At 34.9% G+C, this 15,813-nt stretch overlaps 1 protein-coding gene across 2 annotated transcripts in view; it reads right to left on the reverse strand.

Moving 5' to 3' along the window:
- Positions 1-2,389: 2,389 nt before the first annotated feature.
- Positions 2,390-15,813, reverse strand: part of Ly75 (lymphocyte antigen 75) — a 90,999-nt gene continuing 77,575 nt past the window's right edge. For both annotated transcript variants that reach the window (XM_077802652.1, XM_026393091.2), the window contains exons 31-35: positions 15,624-15,792; positions 12,521-12,670; positions 9,346-9,468; positions 7,741-7,908; positions 2,390-2,568 (exon numbers count right to left, since the gene is read on the reverse strand). In XM_077802652.1, coding sequence (XP_077658778.1) covers positions 2,390-2,568; positions 7,741-7,908; positions 9,346-9,468; positions 12,521-12,670; positions 15,624-15,792 — 789 coding nt within the window. The remainder of the gene's footprint in view (positions 2,569-7,740; positions 7,909-9,345; positions 9,469-12,520; positions 12,671-15,623; positions 15,793-15,813) is intronic.

A 15,813-nucleotide genomic window follows, 5' to 3' on the forward strand; every position in this document is an offset into this window, starting at 1 on the left:
CTTAAATCCTGCTTGTGATTAATGTAGCTTGGGGGGAAATAGAAATATGTGTTTTCTAAATCTTTTGAGATGTAGACATAGAATGTTTTAATTTAGATTATACAGAGAATTTCATACAATGGTTCAGATCATGTAGTTTAAAAAAATGTTGTGAGAACTAAATTTGTCTTCTTAAGTAAGATGTTGAGCTAATTAATAACAATTAGGTCTTTGTTTGTCCGAGATGGTTTTAGGATTAAAAAAGGTTAAGATTAAAATATATGAACCTCTGACTTTCTCCAGAAAAAATCTCAGCAGTGTGGTCAGAATTGGGGGTTTCTAAGACTACAGTAGTCCTTTGCAGCACAGAATTGCCAGATAATGAAAATATCTTGCCCTAGAATCAGGAAAGGGAAATGCTGAGAGGAGGAAGGTGATTATTAGTATCACTTTGGTATGGGTTCCCCTGTACTTCCACTGTTACATCTATTGACTTACTTTCTAGGTGCCTGATTTTAAAAGACCAATTTTGTCAGATTTTATGTAGTAGTTGGGTTGGTGAGGCACAATGGAATGGGTTGTCTTTTAGTTCTTTAGAGACATCTGGAACAGAGGAAATGAGGGAGGGAAACCCTTAGGGGCTTTCTGGATATGTTGAGAAGGACATTCACGTAGCTCTTCCAGTGAATAATTGAAAATATGAACCTGGACTATGTATTGAACTATGAGCTAAGAAATGCCTCAGAGGGGAGGTGGTAGACAGGACCCACTCAAGGGAGCGCAAAGAATGGGAAATAAGAGGAGCACAGAAAGGATCCCTGATGATTCTCATAGTCGAGACACACACTAATGGAGGAATCTCAAAAGGAAACTAAAATCAAGCATCCAGAGATGTAGGAATGATTTATTCTTTAAAAAGTGCTCATAAAATCGTTAAAGAATGCATTGATTAAAATAACTGAACATTTTATTTCTCATTATAACTATATTCCTAACGTAGGAAAGCCCAAACTAGAGATGTTTTTCTTCAAAAAGAATCAATACTTTTACTTAAAAGATAAAGCAACTTTATTATGGCATCACCACTGTATACAGCTGTACTTTTCACATCAAGTTGGTTTAGTTATTTGAGGAAACTCTAAATGACTAAAATTGTATAGATCACATGTCAAGAGAATTAAAATATAAATGATACTTCAATTAATATTTTAGGACAATTGTAACTATATTAAAACTGTCTTAGAAAATTATTTACAACTTTATGATAGTATAAACACTCTAAATTTAAAATAAAATCTATGTTTTGTACAAAAATACTCTTAAGTACAAATATAAGTTAAACACTGAATAAAACATTCACCATATGTAGTGGATGCTAATAATACCACCTATATTCTGGGTGGGGAAATTGAAAAAATTACCACAAATAATGGATCCTTAATCATTCAAATTTTTAAGCATTTTAGTAATAATCATAAAGTTTAGAGTTTCACTATAAAATTCTTGTTTTTTCAAATGCAAGTTAAATAATTTCCTTCATAGACTCCTCTGTTTAGCTCATTTAAAAAGATAACAGAGTAATAAAAAAATTCCTAGTCAAAAGTTGACATGTTATGTGAAACATAAATTGTAAAATTCAGTCTCATCCCTAGCTGAGTCCCTTTTATAAGGAAGTTAAATGTACTAAATTAGAAAACACAAAACACATGGCTACAGGGTTCCTAATCAATCTAACAATAATGTTCTCATGACTTAGAAAATGCTAAGTACTAAATCTTCTTTAAAAGCCGTTGTTTTATGAGTAATTATGAATAGAAGAAACATTTCCATATAAATGATATTGATATGAAATATCTTTGGAGTAGTATAAGAAGCATCTTGCCAACAGGCATCATTTTGCTGTATAAAAAGTAAGCATGTCTCACTGTGTAATAATTTTTCCCAAATGCTGCAACAGACTATTTTGAAACAATGTTGACATTATTTGCAGTTGGGTTTTTACTTTGAGGTACTAATTTTGCATTATGTCAGATGCTCTTAAAAATTAAAGGATAGATATGTGACCTAGTAATGTGCCAGTTTTCATTTTCATTTTCTAAGAAGTTATGTTAAAAATGCCATTAAATTATCTAGTTACCAGCCACATTCTTACAGAGATAATTCACATTAGTTAAACTTAGCCTATTTACAATTTGGACGAGTTCCAGCTTTAAGTCCTTTCCATTCTATCAACCAGAGATAAAAGCATGGCATTTAGTGGACAACTGTGTACACCAGAATTTCAGGGAACCAACTAAAAAAGAAATTAAGATGTCTACTATGGAACATAGTAAACACTGACATTGGGAAAAATTTAAGTGGCTCATTTTTCCAAACATAGTAGTGCAAATAAGAAAACTTTTAGAAGAATTTACTCATGGAAAGAAGGAAGCATGATCTCATCTTCATTCACTCCTTGTTCATACCGAACTGATGAGAAGCCTGCCCAGTGGAAACGGTTTCTTCGGTGGAGGAACCAAATCAGACCACTGATGAGAACTAAGACACTGAGCACTGCAAACGTGACAGCTATTCCTCTGTAATCAGGGCCTGGAATAGGGAAAGGTTTGACATCAGGAGAGAGAATGCACCCGTTATTATGATTATTATGTTATTATGTTATTGTGGTTATTATATTATGATTATGTTATTATTGATTTTGTTCATTAAGGTGTGGGTCACATACATAAGCCATGTCCAAATTAAAGACAATAAATATTTGATTGTTTCACAGCTTGAACAAAAAATTCAAACTCATTATCAAACATTTAACGTTTCCTTTTCAATTTTATGTTTTTCTTTTCATTCAAATTCTTTTTGTTGTTATAAGAATTTTCTTTCAAAGAAATTAAATTAAAGCACTGTTATTATTTCCACTTTCCTTTACCACCACTTTTCTTTCTTTCCTTTTTTTTTGTTTTATAGTTACACATAGTTGTTGGTTTCATCCTAATAAGCATCCTAATATGCATGGAAATAGATTTCAGTTCCTTACTACCACTCTTTTGGGAGAATCACTTCTCATACATTATCCTCCCCTGATAGCAAATTGCTAAAAACTGTAAATTGTTGTGTCTGACTTATCTAGGGCCAAATATACTATTATTTGCTTTAAAAATGATTTAATCCTCAAGAATGACCTCATTTAGCCCTTAGCATTCCCCTTTTCTGTGTGCTGCCCATATGGGTTCATTCTATAAGAGTTAGAATCCTGCCCGTCCCCATCCTGTGGTAGGGATGGAATCCAGGGCCTTGTGCAGCCAAGAGCCAACATTCTGTCACTAGCCACATCCCCAGCCCTGACCCATGGCTTTAAATACCGTCTCTATGTCAACATCCTGTCTCTCTCACATATTCCACTGCATACTAGAAATTTCCATGTAACCATCTCTTCCCCATATGGACAACTCAAAACAGCCAAACACAACTCTTAATTTATAATACCCTAACCCTATAGGATTCTAACTTCCCCTGCCCTCCCATGCATGCACCCTGCCAATCTTCCAGCTGCCCCCATACCTTGCTTCCAAGTCTGTCTGGCCCCTGCTACCTTGAAGCTCTTCCTTAAGCTCTGGGCAGGCTCATTCAGCCTTAGGTGCTTTGCTGCCCTGGTTCCTCTGCCTGCTGTGCCTTCCCCTGATCTCTGCTGGGCTGACTTTTCAGATTTCGGTTTCTGTGTCTCCAGCTCTTCCCTGGTAACCTAATCTAAAGCAGCCATCCACCTAGTCACACAGTTTATAACTATCTGATATTTTCTTCTTTTGCAAAGACTGACCTGCTTGTTTATTTATCTTCTTCTACTAGACTGTAAACCCTGTGAGAAGAGGTACTTGATCTGTCTGTTCCCAGGTGCACCCCAGCGTGTAGAGCAGGTCACATCAAAGAGGAGACATATTTGCTAAATGAATGCATGCATAAAAAGATACCAAGTACCTACAATTGGAGTTTTATCTTTAATATTTATACACCAAAATGGAAAGCTTTATGCTAGGTCTTTTAAAATGTTAATGTGAAAAATTTAGTTTTCTCCATAAATGAAGTTAAAATATTTTATAGTTATTTTATCTATTAATTCATGATTAAACTTAACTTCAAATTATGATTTCCTTCAGACACCTTGAACATTTGTAAGTATTAAATTTAGTTTTAGATTGTTTTAAAATTAATCATGAGTTTTATGGGAGTTGGGAAAAAGGAAGCAAGTCAACTTCAGAAATAGACCTTTAAGCCTTTATATATTCAAACTAAGAAATAAAATACATCTTAAAAATGTTTTCAAAGAAATTACCTCCCTAATACTCTGGTGGCTTCCATTTTTCTGAGGAAATAATTATATAAAGTTTAGATTATTTAATAGCTTCCTTTGGAATCCCTAGATGTCTTATGTATTTACTGTTTATTATAATCTATTTTTTTTATTGGTTGTTCAAAACATTACAAAGCTCTTGACATATCATGTTTCATACATTAGATTCAAGTTGGTTATGAACTCCCATATTATAATCTATTTTTCAGGGAGAAAAGTTCTAAGATTTAATGAAGATTTTTGGATACACTTCATAAATACTTCAGGACCAAGTACAAAAACTTAGCACATAATTGGACTATACATTTATTTTTTGACCTTTTCTGAATGATTTATTTTATTTTTTTTAATTTTTTTTTATTGGTCGTTCATAACATTACATAGTTCTTAATACATCATATTACACGGTTTGATTCAAGTGGATTATGAACTCCCGCTTTTACCCCGTATACAAATTGCTGTATCACATCAGTTACCCTTCCATTGATTGACATATTGCCTTTCTAGTGTCTGATGTATTCTGCTGTCTGTCCTATTGTCTACTATCCCCCCTCCCCTCCCCTCCCCTCCCCTCCCCTTTTCTCTCTCTACCCCTTCTACTGTAAATCATGTCTTCCATTTGTATTCTCTTAACTTACCCCTCCTTACCTCTTATATGACATTTTGTATAACCCTGAGGATCGCCTTCCATTTCCATGCAATTTCCCTTCTCACTCCCTTTCCCTCCCACCTCTCATCCCTGTTTACTGTAAATATTCTTCTCAAGCTCTTCGTCCCTACCCTGTCCTTGTTTACACCCCTTATATCAAAGGAGTCATTTGGTATTTGTTTTTTAAAGATTGACTAGCTTCACTTAGCATAATCTGCTCTAATGCCATCCATTTCCCTCCAAATTCTATAATTTTGTCATTTTTTAATGCAGAGTAATACTCCATAGTGTATAAATGCCACATTTTTTTTATCCATTCATCTATTGAAGGGCATCTAGGCTGGTTCCACAGTCTTGCTATCGTGAATTGAGCTGCTATGAACATCGATGTAGCAGTGTCCCTGTAGCATGCTCTTGTTAGGGCTTTAGGGAATAGACCGAGAAGGGGAATAGCTGGGTCAAATGGTCGTTCCATTCCCAGCTTTCCAAGAAATCTCCATACTGCTTTCCAAATGGGCTGCACCAATTTGCAGTCCCACCAGCAATGAACAAGAGTGCCCTTTTCCCCGCATCCTCTCCAGCACTTATTGTTGTTTGACTTCCTAATGGCTGCCAGTCTTACTGGAGTGAGATGGTATCTTAGGGTAGTTTTGATTTGCATTTCTCTGACTGCTAGCGATGGTGAGCATTTTTTCATGTACTTGTTGATTGATTGTATGTCCTCCTCTGAGAAGTGTCTGTTCAGGTCCTTGGCCCATTTATTGATTGGGTTATTTGTTATCTTATTGTCTAATTTTTTGAGTTCTTTGTATATTCTGGTTATTAGGGCTCTATCTGAAGTGTGTGGAGTAAAGATTTGTTCCCAGGATGTAGGCTCCCTATTTATCTCTCTTATTGTTTCTTTTGCTGAGAAAAAACTTTTTAGTTTGAGTAAGTCCCATTTGTTGATTCTATTTGTTAACTCTAGCGCTATGGGTGTCCTATTGAGGAATTTGGAGCCCGATCCCACAGCGTGTAGATCATAACCAACTTTTTCTTCTATCAGATGCCGTGTCTCTGATTTAATATCAAGCTCCTTGATCCATTTTGAGTTAACTTTTGTGCACGGCGAGAGATAGGGATTCAGATTCATTTTGGTGCAAATGGATTTCCAGTTTTCCCAGCACCATTTGTTGAAGATGCTATCCTTCCTCCATTGCATGCTTTTAGCCCCTTTATCAAAAATAAGATAGTTGTAGTTTTGTGGATTGGTTACTGTGTCCTCTATTCTGTACCATTGGTCCACCCGCCTGTTTTGGTACCAGTACCATGCTGTTTTTGTTACTATTGCTCTGTAGTATAGTTTGAAGTCTGGTATCGCTATACCGCCTGATTCACACTTCCTGCTTAGTATTGTTTTTGCTATTCTGGGTCTTTTATTATTCCATATGAATTTCATGATTCTTTTATCTATTTCTACAAGATATGCTGTTGGGATTTTGATTGGCATTGCATTGAACTTATAGAGAACTTTTGGTAATATCGCCATTTTGATGATGTTAGTTCTGCCTATCCATGAGCAGGGTATGTTTTTCCATCTTCTAAGGTCTTCTTCTATGTCTTTCTTTAGGGTTCTGTAATTTTCATTGTATAAATCTTTCACCTCTTTTGTTAGGTTGATTCCCAAGTATTTTATTTTTTGGGGGGATATTGTGAATGGAGTAGTTGTCCTCATTTCCGTTTCAGAGGATTTGTCGCTGATATACAGGAATGCCTTTGATTTATGCGTGTTGATCTTATATCCTGCCACTTTGCTGAATTCATTTATTAGCTCTAATAGCTTCTTTGTAGACCCTTTTGGGTCTGCTAGGTATAGAATCATATCATCTGCAAATAGTGATAATTTAAGTTCTTCTTTTCCTATTTTTATGCCTTTAATTTCTTTTGACTGTCTAATTGCTCTGGCCAGTGTTTCGAGGACTATGTTGAACAGAAGTGGTGAGAGAGGGCATCCCTGTCTTGTACCAGATCTTAGAGGGAATGCCTTCAATTTTTCTCCATTCAGAATGATGCTGGCCTGTGGCTTATCATATATTGCTTTTACAATGTTGAGGTATGATCCTGTTATCCCTAATTTTTCTAGCGTTTTGAACATAAAGGGATGCTGTACTTTGTCGAATGCTTTTTCTGCATCTATTGAGATGATCATATGGTTCTTATTTTTAAGTCTACTGATGTGGTGAATAACATTTATTGATTTCCGTATATTAAACCAGCCTTGCATCCCAGGGATGAATCCTACTTGATCATGATGTATAATTTTTTTGATATGTATTTGAATCCGATTCGCCAGAATTTTATTGAGGATTTTTGCGTCAAGGTTCATTAGAGATATTGGTCTGTAGTTTTCCTTCTTTGATGTGTCTTTGTCTGGTTTCGGAATCAGGGTGATGTTGGCCTCGTAGAATGAATTTGGAAGTTCTCCCTCTTTTTCTATTTCCTGAAATAGCTTGAAAAGTATTGGTGTTAGTTCCTCTTTAAAGGTTTTGTAAAACTCTGCTGTATACCCATCCGGTCCTGGGCTTTTCTTAGTTGGTAGTCTGAATGATTTATTTTTAATATTTATTTTTTAGCTGTAGTTGGACCCAACATCTTTATTTTATATATGTATTTTATGTGGTGCTGAGGATCAAACCCAGGGCCTCACACATGCTAGGCGAGTGCTCTACTGCTGAGCCACAATCCCAGCCCCTCTGAATGATTTCTTAAGGACAAGTTAGATACTTACCCAGAGGAACTTTGCAGACAACTCTTCCATAGCCACGTGAACATTCAACCTTTTTCCAAGTTTCATTGGAAGCTAACAAAATGCTACATTTTCCATCACCACTCTTACTTTTATTTTCCCATCTGACAAATGTCACTTCTGATCCGTCTAACCAGTTCCAAGATTGATCTGAAGAATGACATTAAATATAACTAGATTACTGCTACTAAATTACTGGATTAAAAACATGTGGCTCAAATAACTCATTTACTTAGAATGGTGTTGTCCTATGAGAGCCACTATTTAAAAATGAAATCCATTAAAAATGAACAGAAAAAAAATTTAAATAAGATATTTAATTACACTTGATGTTACATTTCAAGAACTCAATAGCCATGTGGTTGGTGAATACTATCTTAATGCAGAACTGGAATATTTTCATCTTTGTAGAAAGTTCTATTGGATACTGCTATAGTACATGATGTTCTGATTAATATGCAGGGCACATGCACATTTTTCCTGTGCAAGATTTCTTGGGATCATATCTTCCCTTCTTTAGAAAATTTACTGAAAAAAGTTATGCTGCTGGAGGAGGATGAACCCTAGAAGGCTCAGGAGTCACCCCCTTGACTCCATGTTTGTTTTTAGCTGAGGTAGCACCACCTTGTGGTGAGCTTGTGAACACAGTATCATTAAGTCATTTAGAAGGCCAAGTTTGATTCCATTCAGTTTTTGAGAAGTTTTTAATATTTTAGAATTCATATTTATTTCAAGTATTTAAAATTCAATTTTGCATAAAGTGTGAAACATACTTCCTGTTTACCAAATTTATATGCTTAACTTCTTTTTCATCAATTCCAACTTCACTCTAACCATGTATTATTATTACTATTATTTTTTTAATATTTATTTTTTAGTTCTCGGCGGACACAACATCTTTATTTTTTTTTTATTTTTATGTGGTGCTGAGGATCGAACCCAGCGCCCCGTGCATGCAGGCAAGCATGCTACCGCTTGAGCCACATCCTCAGCCCCTAACCCTGTATTATTTCTTATTTGAAAAATTATTCTACAAATTCTTTTTAAATTAATTCTCTGTAATTTTAGTAACCTATGTGGAAAAAATCAATATTTTTTTTTGTTTTGCAGTGCTGGGGATAAAACAATTTTAATCCATGGTAGAATATTCTATGAGGGAAAGGAATAACAAGAGGACCCATTTCTGAATAACAGAGTTATAAGCTGCAAAATCAAGGAGTGATAGACACTAGGACTCTAAGGGAAGTAAATCATGAGTTCCTTATGGAGACACAGGACACAGCATTGCTATAGGAGAAAAAAAAATCCTGATGTTGATTCAGGGATCTTAGGAAATAAGCCTGTAGAACAATTTTAGCTGATTCTACCTCATATTTTATTTCATTAATGTTTTCCATCATTATTAATAAATTACTTACATATTCATTCAAAATTTACAAGCCTCCACAACAGCCAGCAGACCTAGATTATCCATCAATGAGAAACACTGACGTAGCCACCATTTGAAATTCTTTAACAGGGCTGACTTGGTATTTAGGACAAGATAGAACCCTCTCAGCACACTGCACACACAATTGTGTCACTTACCAACAGACTGTTGGGATAATCCAAGCCAGACTCTCATGGTGATGTTATTATTTTCCCTCATCAATGTGCTCACAAATTTATTCTCATTTTCATCCTCTATGGTGACAATAGTTGCAGAATGATCTGTTGAAAGAAAACAAATTGTACCTAATTAGCTCTATGAAAACTGGCAAGTCATTTATTCTAAACCAGCCATCTGAACAAAATATCTAGGATGAACAATGTCACTGAAAAATTCAAGCTTTACACAGAGATTGTTTTAAAAATCGGTACTTATGTCAAAATTTAAAAGTATTTCCAAAAATAACAGAAACATTTCTACATTGAAAATTTACATGCATAAATTTCATATATCTTCAAAATATTTATCTGGCAATATTTTAAAATCTTAGAACTGCCTAAGAAAAATCTTTGTGTTTGGACAGGAGTCATAATAACTGGTAGAAATATGTGTCACCCTGTAGATTTTTTATCACTCTTTCCTCAACGAGCATTTATATTAGTTTTAAATTTTCTTTTTCTAAAATGGAATTAAACACAAATAGGTTTGGGATACTGGGGAACATTGTCCCTCTGTTAATATCACATATAAATGTACTTTATCACACTTCTTGTAAGTTCCTAAAAATAGCATAGAATTGAATGAATGAATATTCTTCAAGTTTGATAGGTACCCTAAACCTACAAAAGAGATTCTGGTTATCACTAGCATCAGGTAAGGAACAGAAATAAGTAATAGCTACTCTTGGAACTCAGCCCCAAATTAAATCAAAGAGTCTTCAAAAGCAACAAGCCTATCTGCACTTGAGCTAAAGTATTTCTTTTGTAATGGGGAATATTGTAAGAGCAGACAAAGGAAAGGCTTCATCCCTTTATCAAACACTACAATGTGCAGGTGCCTTATATGTTACTTTGTTTAATATATAAACCGATAGACCATGCTGGAAGGTATTATCACTATTTTACTGACAAGGAAACTGAGACTCAAGGAAATTGAATTGTTAAGGTTTACATAGCTAGCTAGTTATAGAATTAGAAAGTCCATCTTAATCTTTTAATAATAAGAATAGTGTGAGAGAGTTCACTATTTGCAGGGCACTGTGCTACCTTTGCATACATGATCTCCCTCCACACATCCCTACAGCCCAAACTACACCAACCTTTGAAGTAAGTACTATTTTCATTCTCACTGTTTGGGTGTGAATAACTTCCACTAAGTTAGTGGAAGTGTGTGGGAGGTGGGATTTGAACCCAGTCAATTTCAAAAGCTTAAATGCTTAATCCTCACACTCTGTTTACATTAAATTTTTTCTATTTTCTCCCTTAGGAGGAAGTGGCTTCTGACTTCCAGAGCATATATTCAGCTTATAGTAGTTCCCATCATGTATGTACATGGGTAACACACAACAGTTCCCACATAAAAGTTTCCATTATGTAGTTAAGAAGTAACTAGGAGACTTTTTAATTAACCAGGTGTCTTCATAAGAGTTAGCAAATAAATTAGCTAAATGTAATTTGCCTGGCTAAATTGCTACCCAAGGATACAGATAAATAATTTCTATCTTTGAAATATTCTAGGTGGTTGCCCTAAAAGTCATTTTACATATTAACTTTAGGCTAAATTTATTCTGAGAGGGAGACAATCATTGCTGCTCTTTCTAAAATATCTAAACCTGAGGACAAAAGTCCTATCACGGTGCTCTGAGGATGTGTGGTGATCCTATTCAGAATGATGGACATCACATGCTTTGTTTTTGTTATCCTGGCCAGGCTAAGCTTATTTAATTAGTAAATAAGTAATGGATGATCTGTAATTTTTTATTTACTACTTAGTCAACTTTTTGAAAAAATTTGCTTCTTACCCCTTTTATTTAAGCATAGCTAGTTATATTAAAAACTATCCTATTGTCATAATTTTTCTTAACAGTTTACTTAGCTTGTTTTTTTTTGTTGTTGTTGTTTTGTTTTGTACTGGAGATTGAACCCAGGAGTGCTTAACCACTACACCACATTCCCAGCCCCTTTTTAAAAATTTTAAATTTAAGATAGGGTCTCACTAAGTTGCTTAGAGCCTCAGTAAGTTGCTGAGGCTGGCTTTGAACTTGCAATCTTCCTGCCTCCGTCTCCTGAGCTATTGGGATTACAAGGTGCATTACCCACCCCTTTAAAAATTTTATTTTGGAGGCAGGGTCTTCTTGATAAGTTGCTGAGACTGGCCTCAAACTTGTAATCCTCCTGCTTCTGCCTCCACATCACTAGGACTACACATGTGCACCACTGTGTGTGTGTGGTTCACCTAGAATTTTTTATTTACTTCTTCTACTTTTATGTTCTATGTACTTATTTTTACATTGATAATTAAAATTTTTTTCGGGTTTCCTTTATTCAGTTTTTTTTTGCCATTAAAATACACATTAAGAAATGATATGCTAACTGGAGCTCTAGCTCTTAGTCTGTATGAGATAAGAACCATAACCGAGGGGTGAAGGAAGCTGAGGTCCCTAAGGAAGGTGGAACAAAACCACTGTTCAAGCCCTGGACTGATTCTGGACTTCTACATATAAGAGAACTAAACTCTTAACTAGTTCAATCCACTATTAATTTGCAGCCAAATATAGATGTTGTTTCCCATCCTATAACAGAAATGTCATTTGAAATACAATAATACAATACAATAATGAGACCAAACTGTTTTCCCATGTATTACTAAAAAGTTGTAAGTTTGAGGTCTCTTCTTGTGGAATACCAATCCATTAAAGATGGAAGTCACATTTTAAGAAGACATTTGCATTTTGTATATAACATACATAAAGATAAATACTAATGTTATAAAATTTGTAGAATGTTTATGTAATACCAAGCCAAAGATTCTGTTTAGAGAATATATTCTTATCTGCATGTGAAAATACATTATGGAAGAGGAGATTCCTGGTTACCATGATATCTTACACTGATAATTTTTAATGACTATTCCAAAATTTCATTGAGCTCTTACATCATAAAATACTTAACCATGTCTCCACCCACTGAGCAAGTAGTTTATAATACCATTATAAAATGGTGGATACTTTAAAAATATTACCTAAATAAAATCATTATTTCAAATTATTTCCTTAAGAAAAATTTCTAAGAATGAAATTATTGAGTCAAAGAAAATCAATGAAGTTTAACTCACCAAGTTCTGAACACAATTGCTTGGCTTCTGAAAAACTGTGCAATGCCTGGTCAGCCATGTAACAGTGATCCCTGTACTGGATCCACTGTGACCTGTTCTCTTTTGTTGTTGGACATCTTGAGGAGTATGGATGAGGGGACTGCTCTTTAGCTGTAAAAATGTTAGACATAACAGTAATAAGGCATAGAGAAAACACTGCCTTTGCAAACCTAATTAAATGTCATTATTTAAAACTATTGCTTTGGTGGTAAGAAGCATCTATGTTAATATGACACAGCACAATCTATGAATACACATACTACTTAGCTTTTTATGATAATATGTTTAAAACCTGGACAATAAAGGAGAAAAATACTCAGCCAATAAGACGATTTTAGACTGAAGTAAAAACGACTAGAAAGGCAGACTGGGAAAAGAAACAAATACAGGTGGGGAAGCTTGAAACTACTCTGAAGTAATATCTAAAATTCTTCCTTTCATTTTTTTAGTTGTAGGTGGACATACTGCATCTAATTATTTATTTTTATGTGGTGCTGAGGATGGAACCCAGTGCTTCACATTTGCTAGGCAAGTGCTCTGCCATGAGCCACAACTCCAGCTCCCTTGAATTCTTTTTAATTTTGATAATATAAGCCCTATGTTTGCCTAGACACACATAAAAACTATCTTTAGAAGTCATACTCACAAGTAAAAACTTGGTAATTTGGTTTACAAATATATCAGCACAGTAAAATCTCTCTCAAGCCAAAAGAGTAGGTATGTCTTAAAATTCCCTTCAATTCCACTTAAAGTGTTTGATTTTTAATTGTGCTAAGTAACGCAAGAAACCTATGCAATGAAGCTGGGCTGTTATTGTCCATTATCAACTCCAGTAGAGGAGCATACAAGAAGTAAAAAGTAAATTGCCAACATCCCATTGGTGGGGTACTGATTATCTGAGTCAAGTAAGTGCCTGGTTTCAGTCAGTAATCTTCTGACAACTCCTCATTAATACCGGTGGTTCAAAGAGATATTACTAGTAAGTTCTTTCTTCTACTACTTTGTGAAAATAGTTGGTTTTCCAAAGGAATATTATGGATTACTCCATTGTCACACTGGCTTAGCTGCATGTTGGTTCATTTGATCCAAAGCATGTGGAACCACTGGATACCATGGGATCACTAGGACTGGTGGACTTTTCTACTTTTTTTTTTTTTTTTAATTTCCTCTCATACTGAGAACACATGTAGATAACTTATCTTCAAAGTCTATTTGTTTCTAGTATTGTCTGAAACTGGGCTGCCTTGGGTTATATACATTGTTTTTGCTTCCTATTCTTCATGAAGTTTTGTTTCCTATTCTTGAATTCTTTTTCAAAGAGAGGTCTGCATTGTGTTAAGTTTGTAATGTTCTTTTTGGTGTTTGATTCTGTGGATCTAACCTGAACCTTGTGAATGCTAGGCAAGCCACTGAGCTCAGCCCCTGCTATATTTCTATTCAACAAGATACAAGTGGTTTTTTATTTTTTAAGTTGTGGTAAAATATAGACAACATATAATTTACTATCTTAACAATTTTTAAACGTACAGTTCAGAGATATTATGTACATTCACATTTTTTTGGCAACCATCAACTCTACCCATATCTAGAAAATTTTCATCTTGCAAAACTGAAACTCTGTACCCATAAACAATAGTTCCCAAAATTCCATCTTCTCTACATCCTGATAATCACCATTCTACTTTCTGTGAATTTAAGAACTCCAGGTAGCTCATGTAAGTAGAATAATACAATATTTGTCCTTTTATGACCAGCTGATTTAATTTAATATATGGTTTTCAAGGTTCAGCTATATTGTAGCATGTGTAAAAATTTTCAAGGCTGAATGACATTCCTATGTGTGTATGTGTGTGTGAGCATCATGCTTAGCTTATCCACTGATGAATGGATGCACTGATGAACAATTGGTGGCTGCCATCTTTTGGTTATTATGAATTATGTTGCTATGAACATGGTTATACAAATACCTATTAGAGTCCCTGTTATTAGTCCTATTGAGTGTATATTCAAAAGTGGAATTGCTGGATCATATGGTAATCTTTAAGTTTTGAGGAACTGCCATATCATTATGTACAGTAGCTATTTTTATATTCCTACTGATGATGCATAAAGTTTCCATTTCCCCCCCATCTTTACTAATGTGTTACTTTCCGGGTTTTTGAAAATCTATTCTTTAAAGTTGGCTCTTGTATTAGTTTCCTAGGTTTGCTATACTAAATTGCCATAAGCTTTGAGGTTTAACGCAACAGAGGTTTATTCACTCATGGTTATGGAGGCTAGTAGTCTGAAATGGAGATGGTATTTGGGCTATTCTTGGTGGAGGCTCTGTGGGAGAATCTGTTTTGTGCTATCTTTTGGTGGTTGCTGACAATCCTTGGCTTGCGGCTCTGTCACTGTTATCACTGTCTCTGTCCTCACATGGCTTCTTCACTATGTGCCTGTGTTGTCCCTTATTACAGTGGGCCCAAATCCACCAGCCAAAGGATTTAGGGCCCACTGTAATCCAGTATGACCTCATTCCAACAGGCTACATTTACAAAGACTATTTCTTGAGGATCATGTTCTGAAATTAGACAGGAATTTGGTGTGGGTTACTATCCAATCCAGAACAGCACAGAACTCTTGTTTGATCATGCTATCATTCTCCTTCATCTTGTAAAGTCTATTTCTCTGAGAGAAATTTCTCTATGCTTTATCATGTTTCTCATGTGTTCCAATTGTTTTTCTCAAAAAATATCCACTTATTTTTTGTGTTTTAACAAATGAGAGGTCAGTTCTTGATTGTATCTTTAAAGGAGTATCTCAGCCTTTAAACAACAATGCTATGTGAAACTAGAATTCACAGATTCTAGAATAAAATTTTTCTAGTAATAGAATGACTGAAAATCTTTGCAGACAAATTCCCCGGGAGAAATATAATATTCGTTTTCATCCACAAAGTATCAAAATATTTTTTGTAGAATTTGTGGATAAGCCTTATTTAAAATCTATGAATATTTTCTGTAATTATGTGCATAAATTATGCCATATTTTAGTAAAACAGCTATTAAAAATAGAATCTTACCTTTTGTAGTTTTATAGCAAATAGCACCATCCTTAACAGAGTTGCATTTTTCATGTTTCCAAATTCCTTTTGGATCCAAGATCAAACAATTTCCAGGAGATTTTTGGCCTTTCCATGGGATGTAGTCAAGTGCACTGCCATCAGACCATTCAAAACCTGACTCACTTCCCTGTTTTAAGAATAATGGAGA

Source organism: Urocitellus parryii, chromosome 1, assembly GCF_045843805.1.
Source record: "Urocitellus parryii isolate mUroPar1 chromosome 1, mUroPar1.hap1, whole genome shotgun sequence".
NCBI lineage: Eukaryota > Metazoa > Chordata > Mammalia > Rodentia > Sciuridae > Urocitellus > Urocitellus parryii.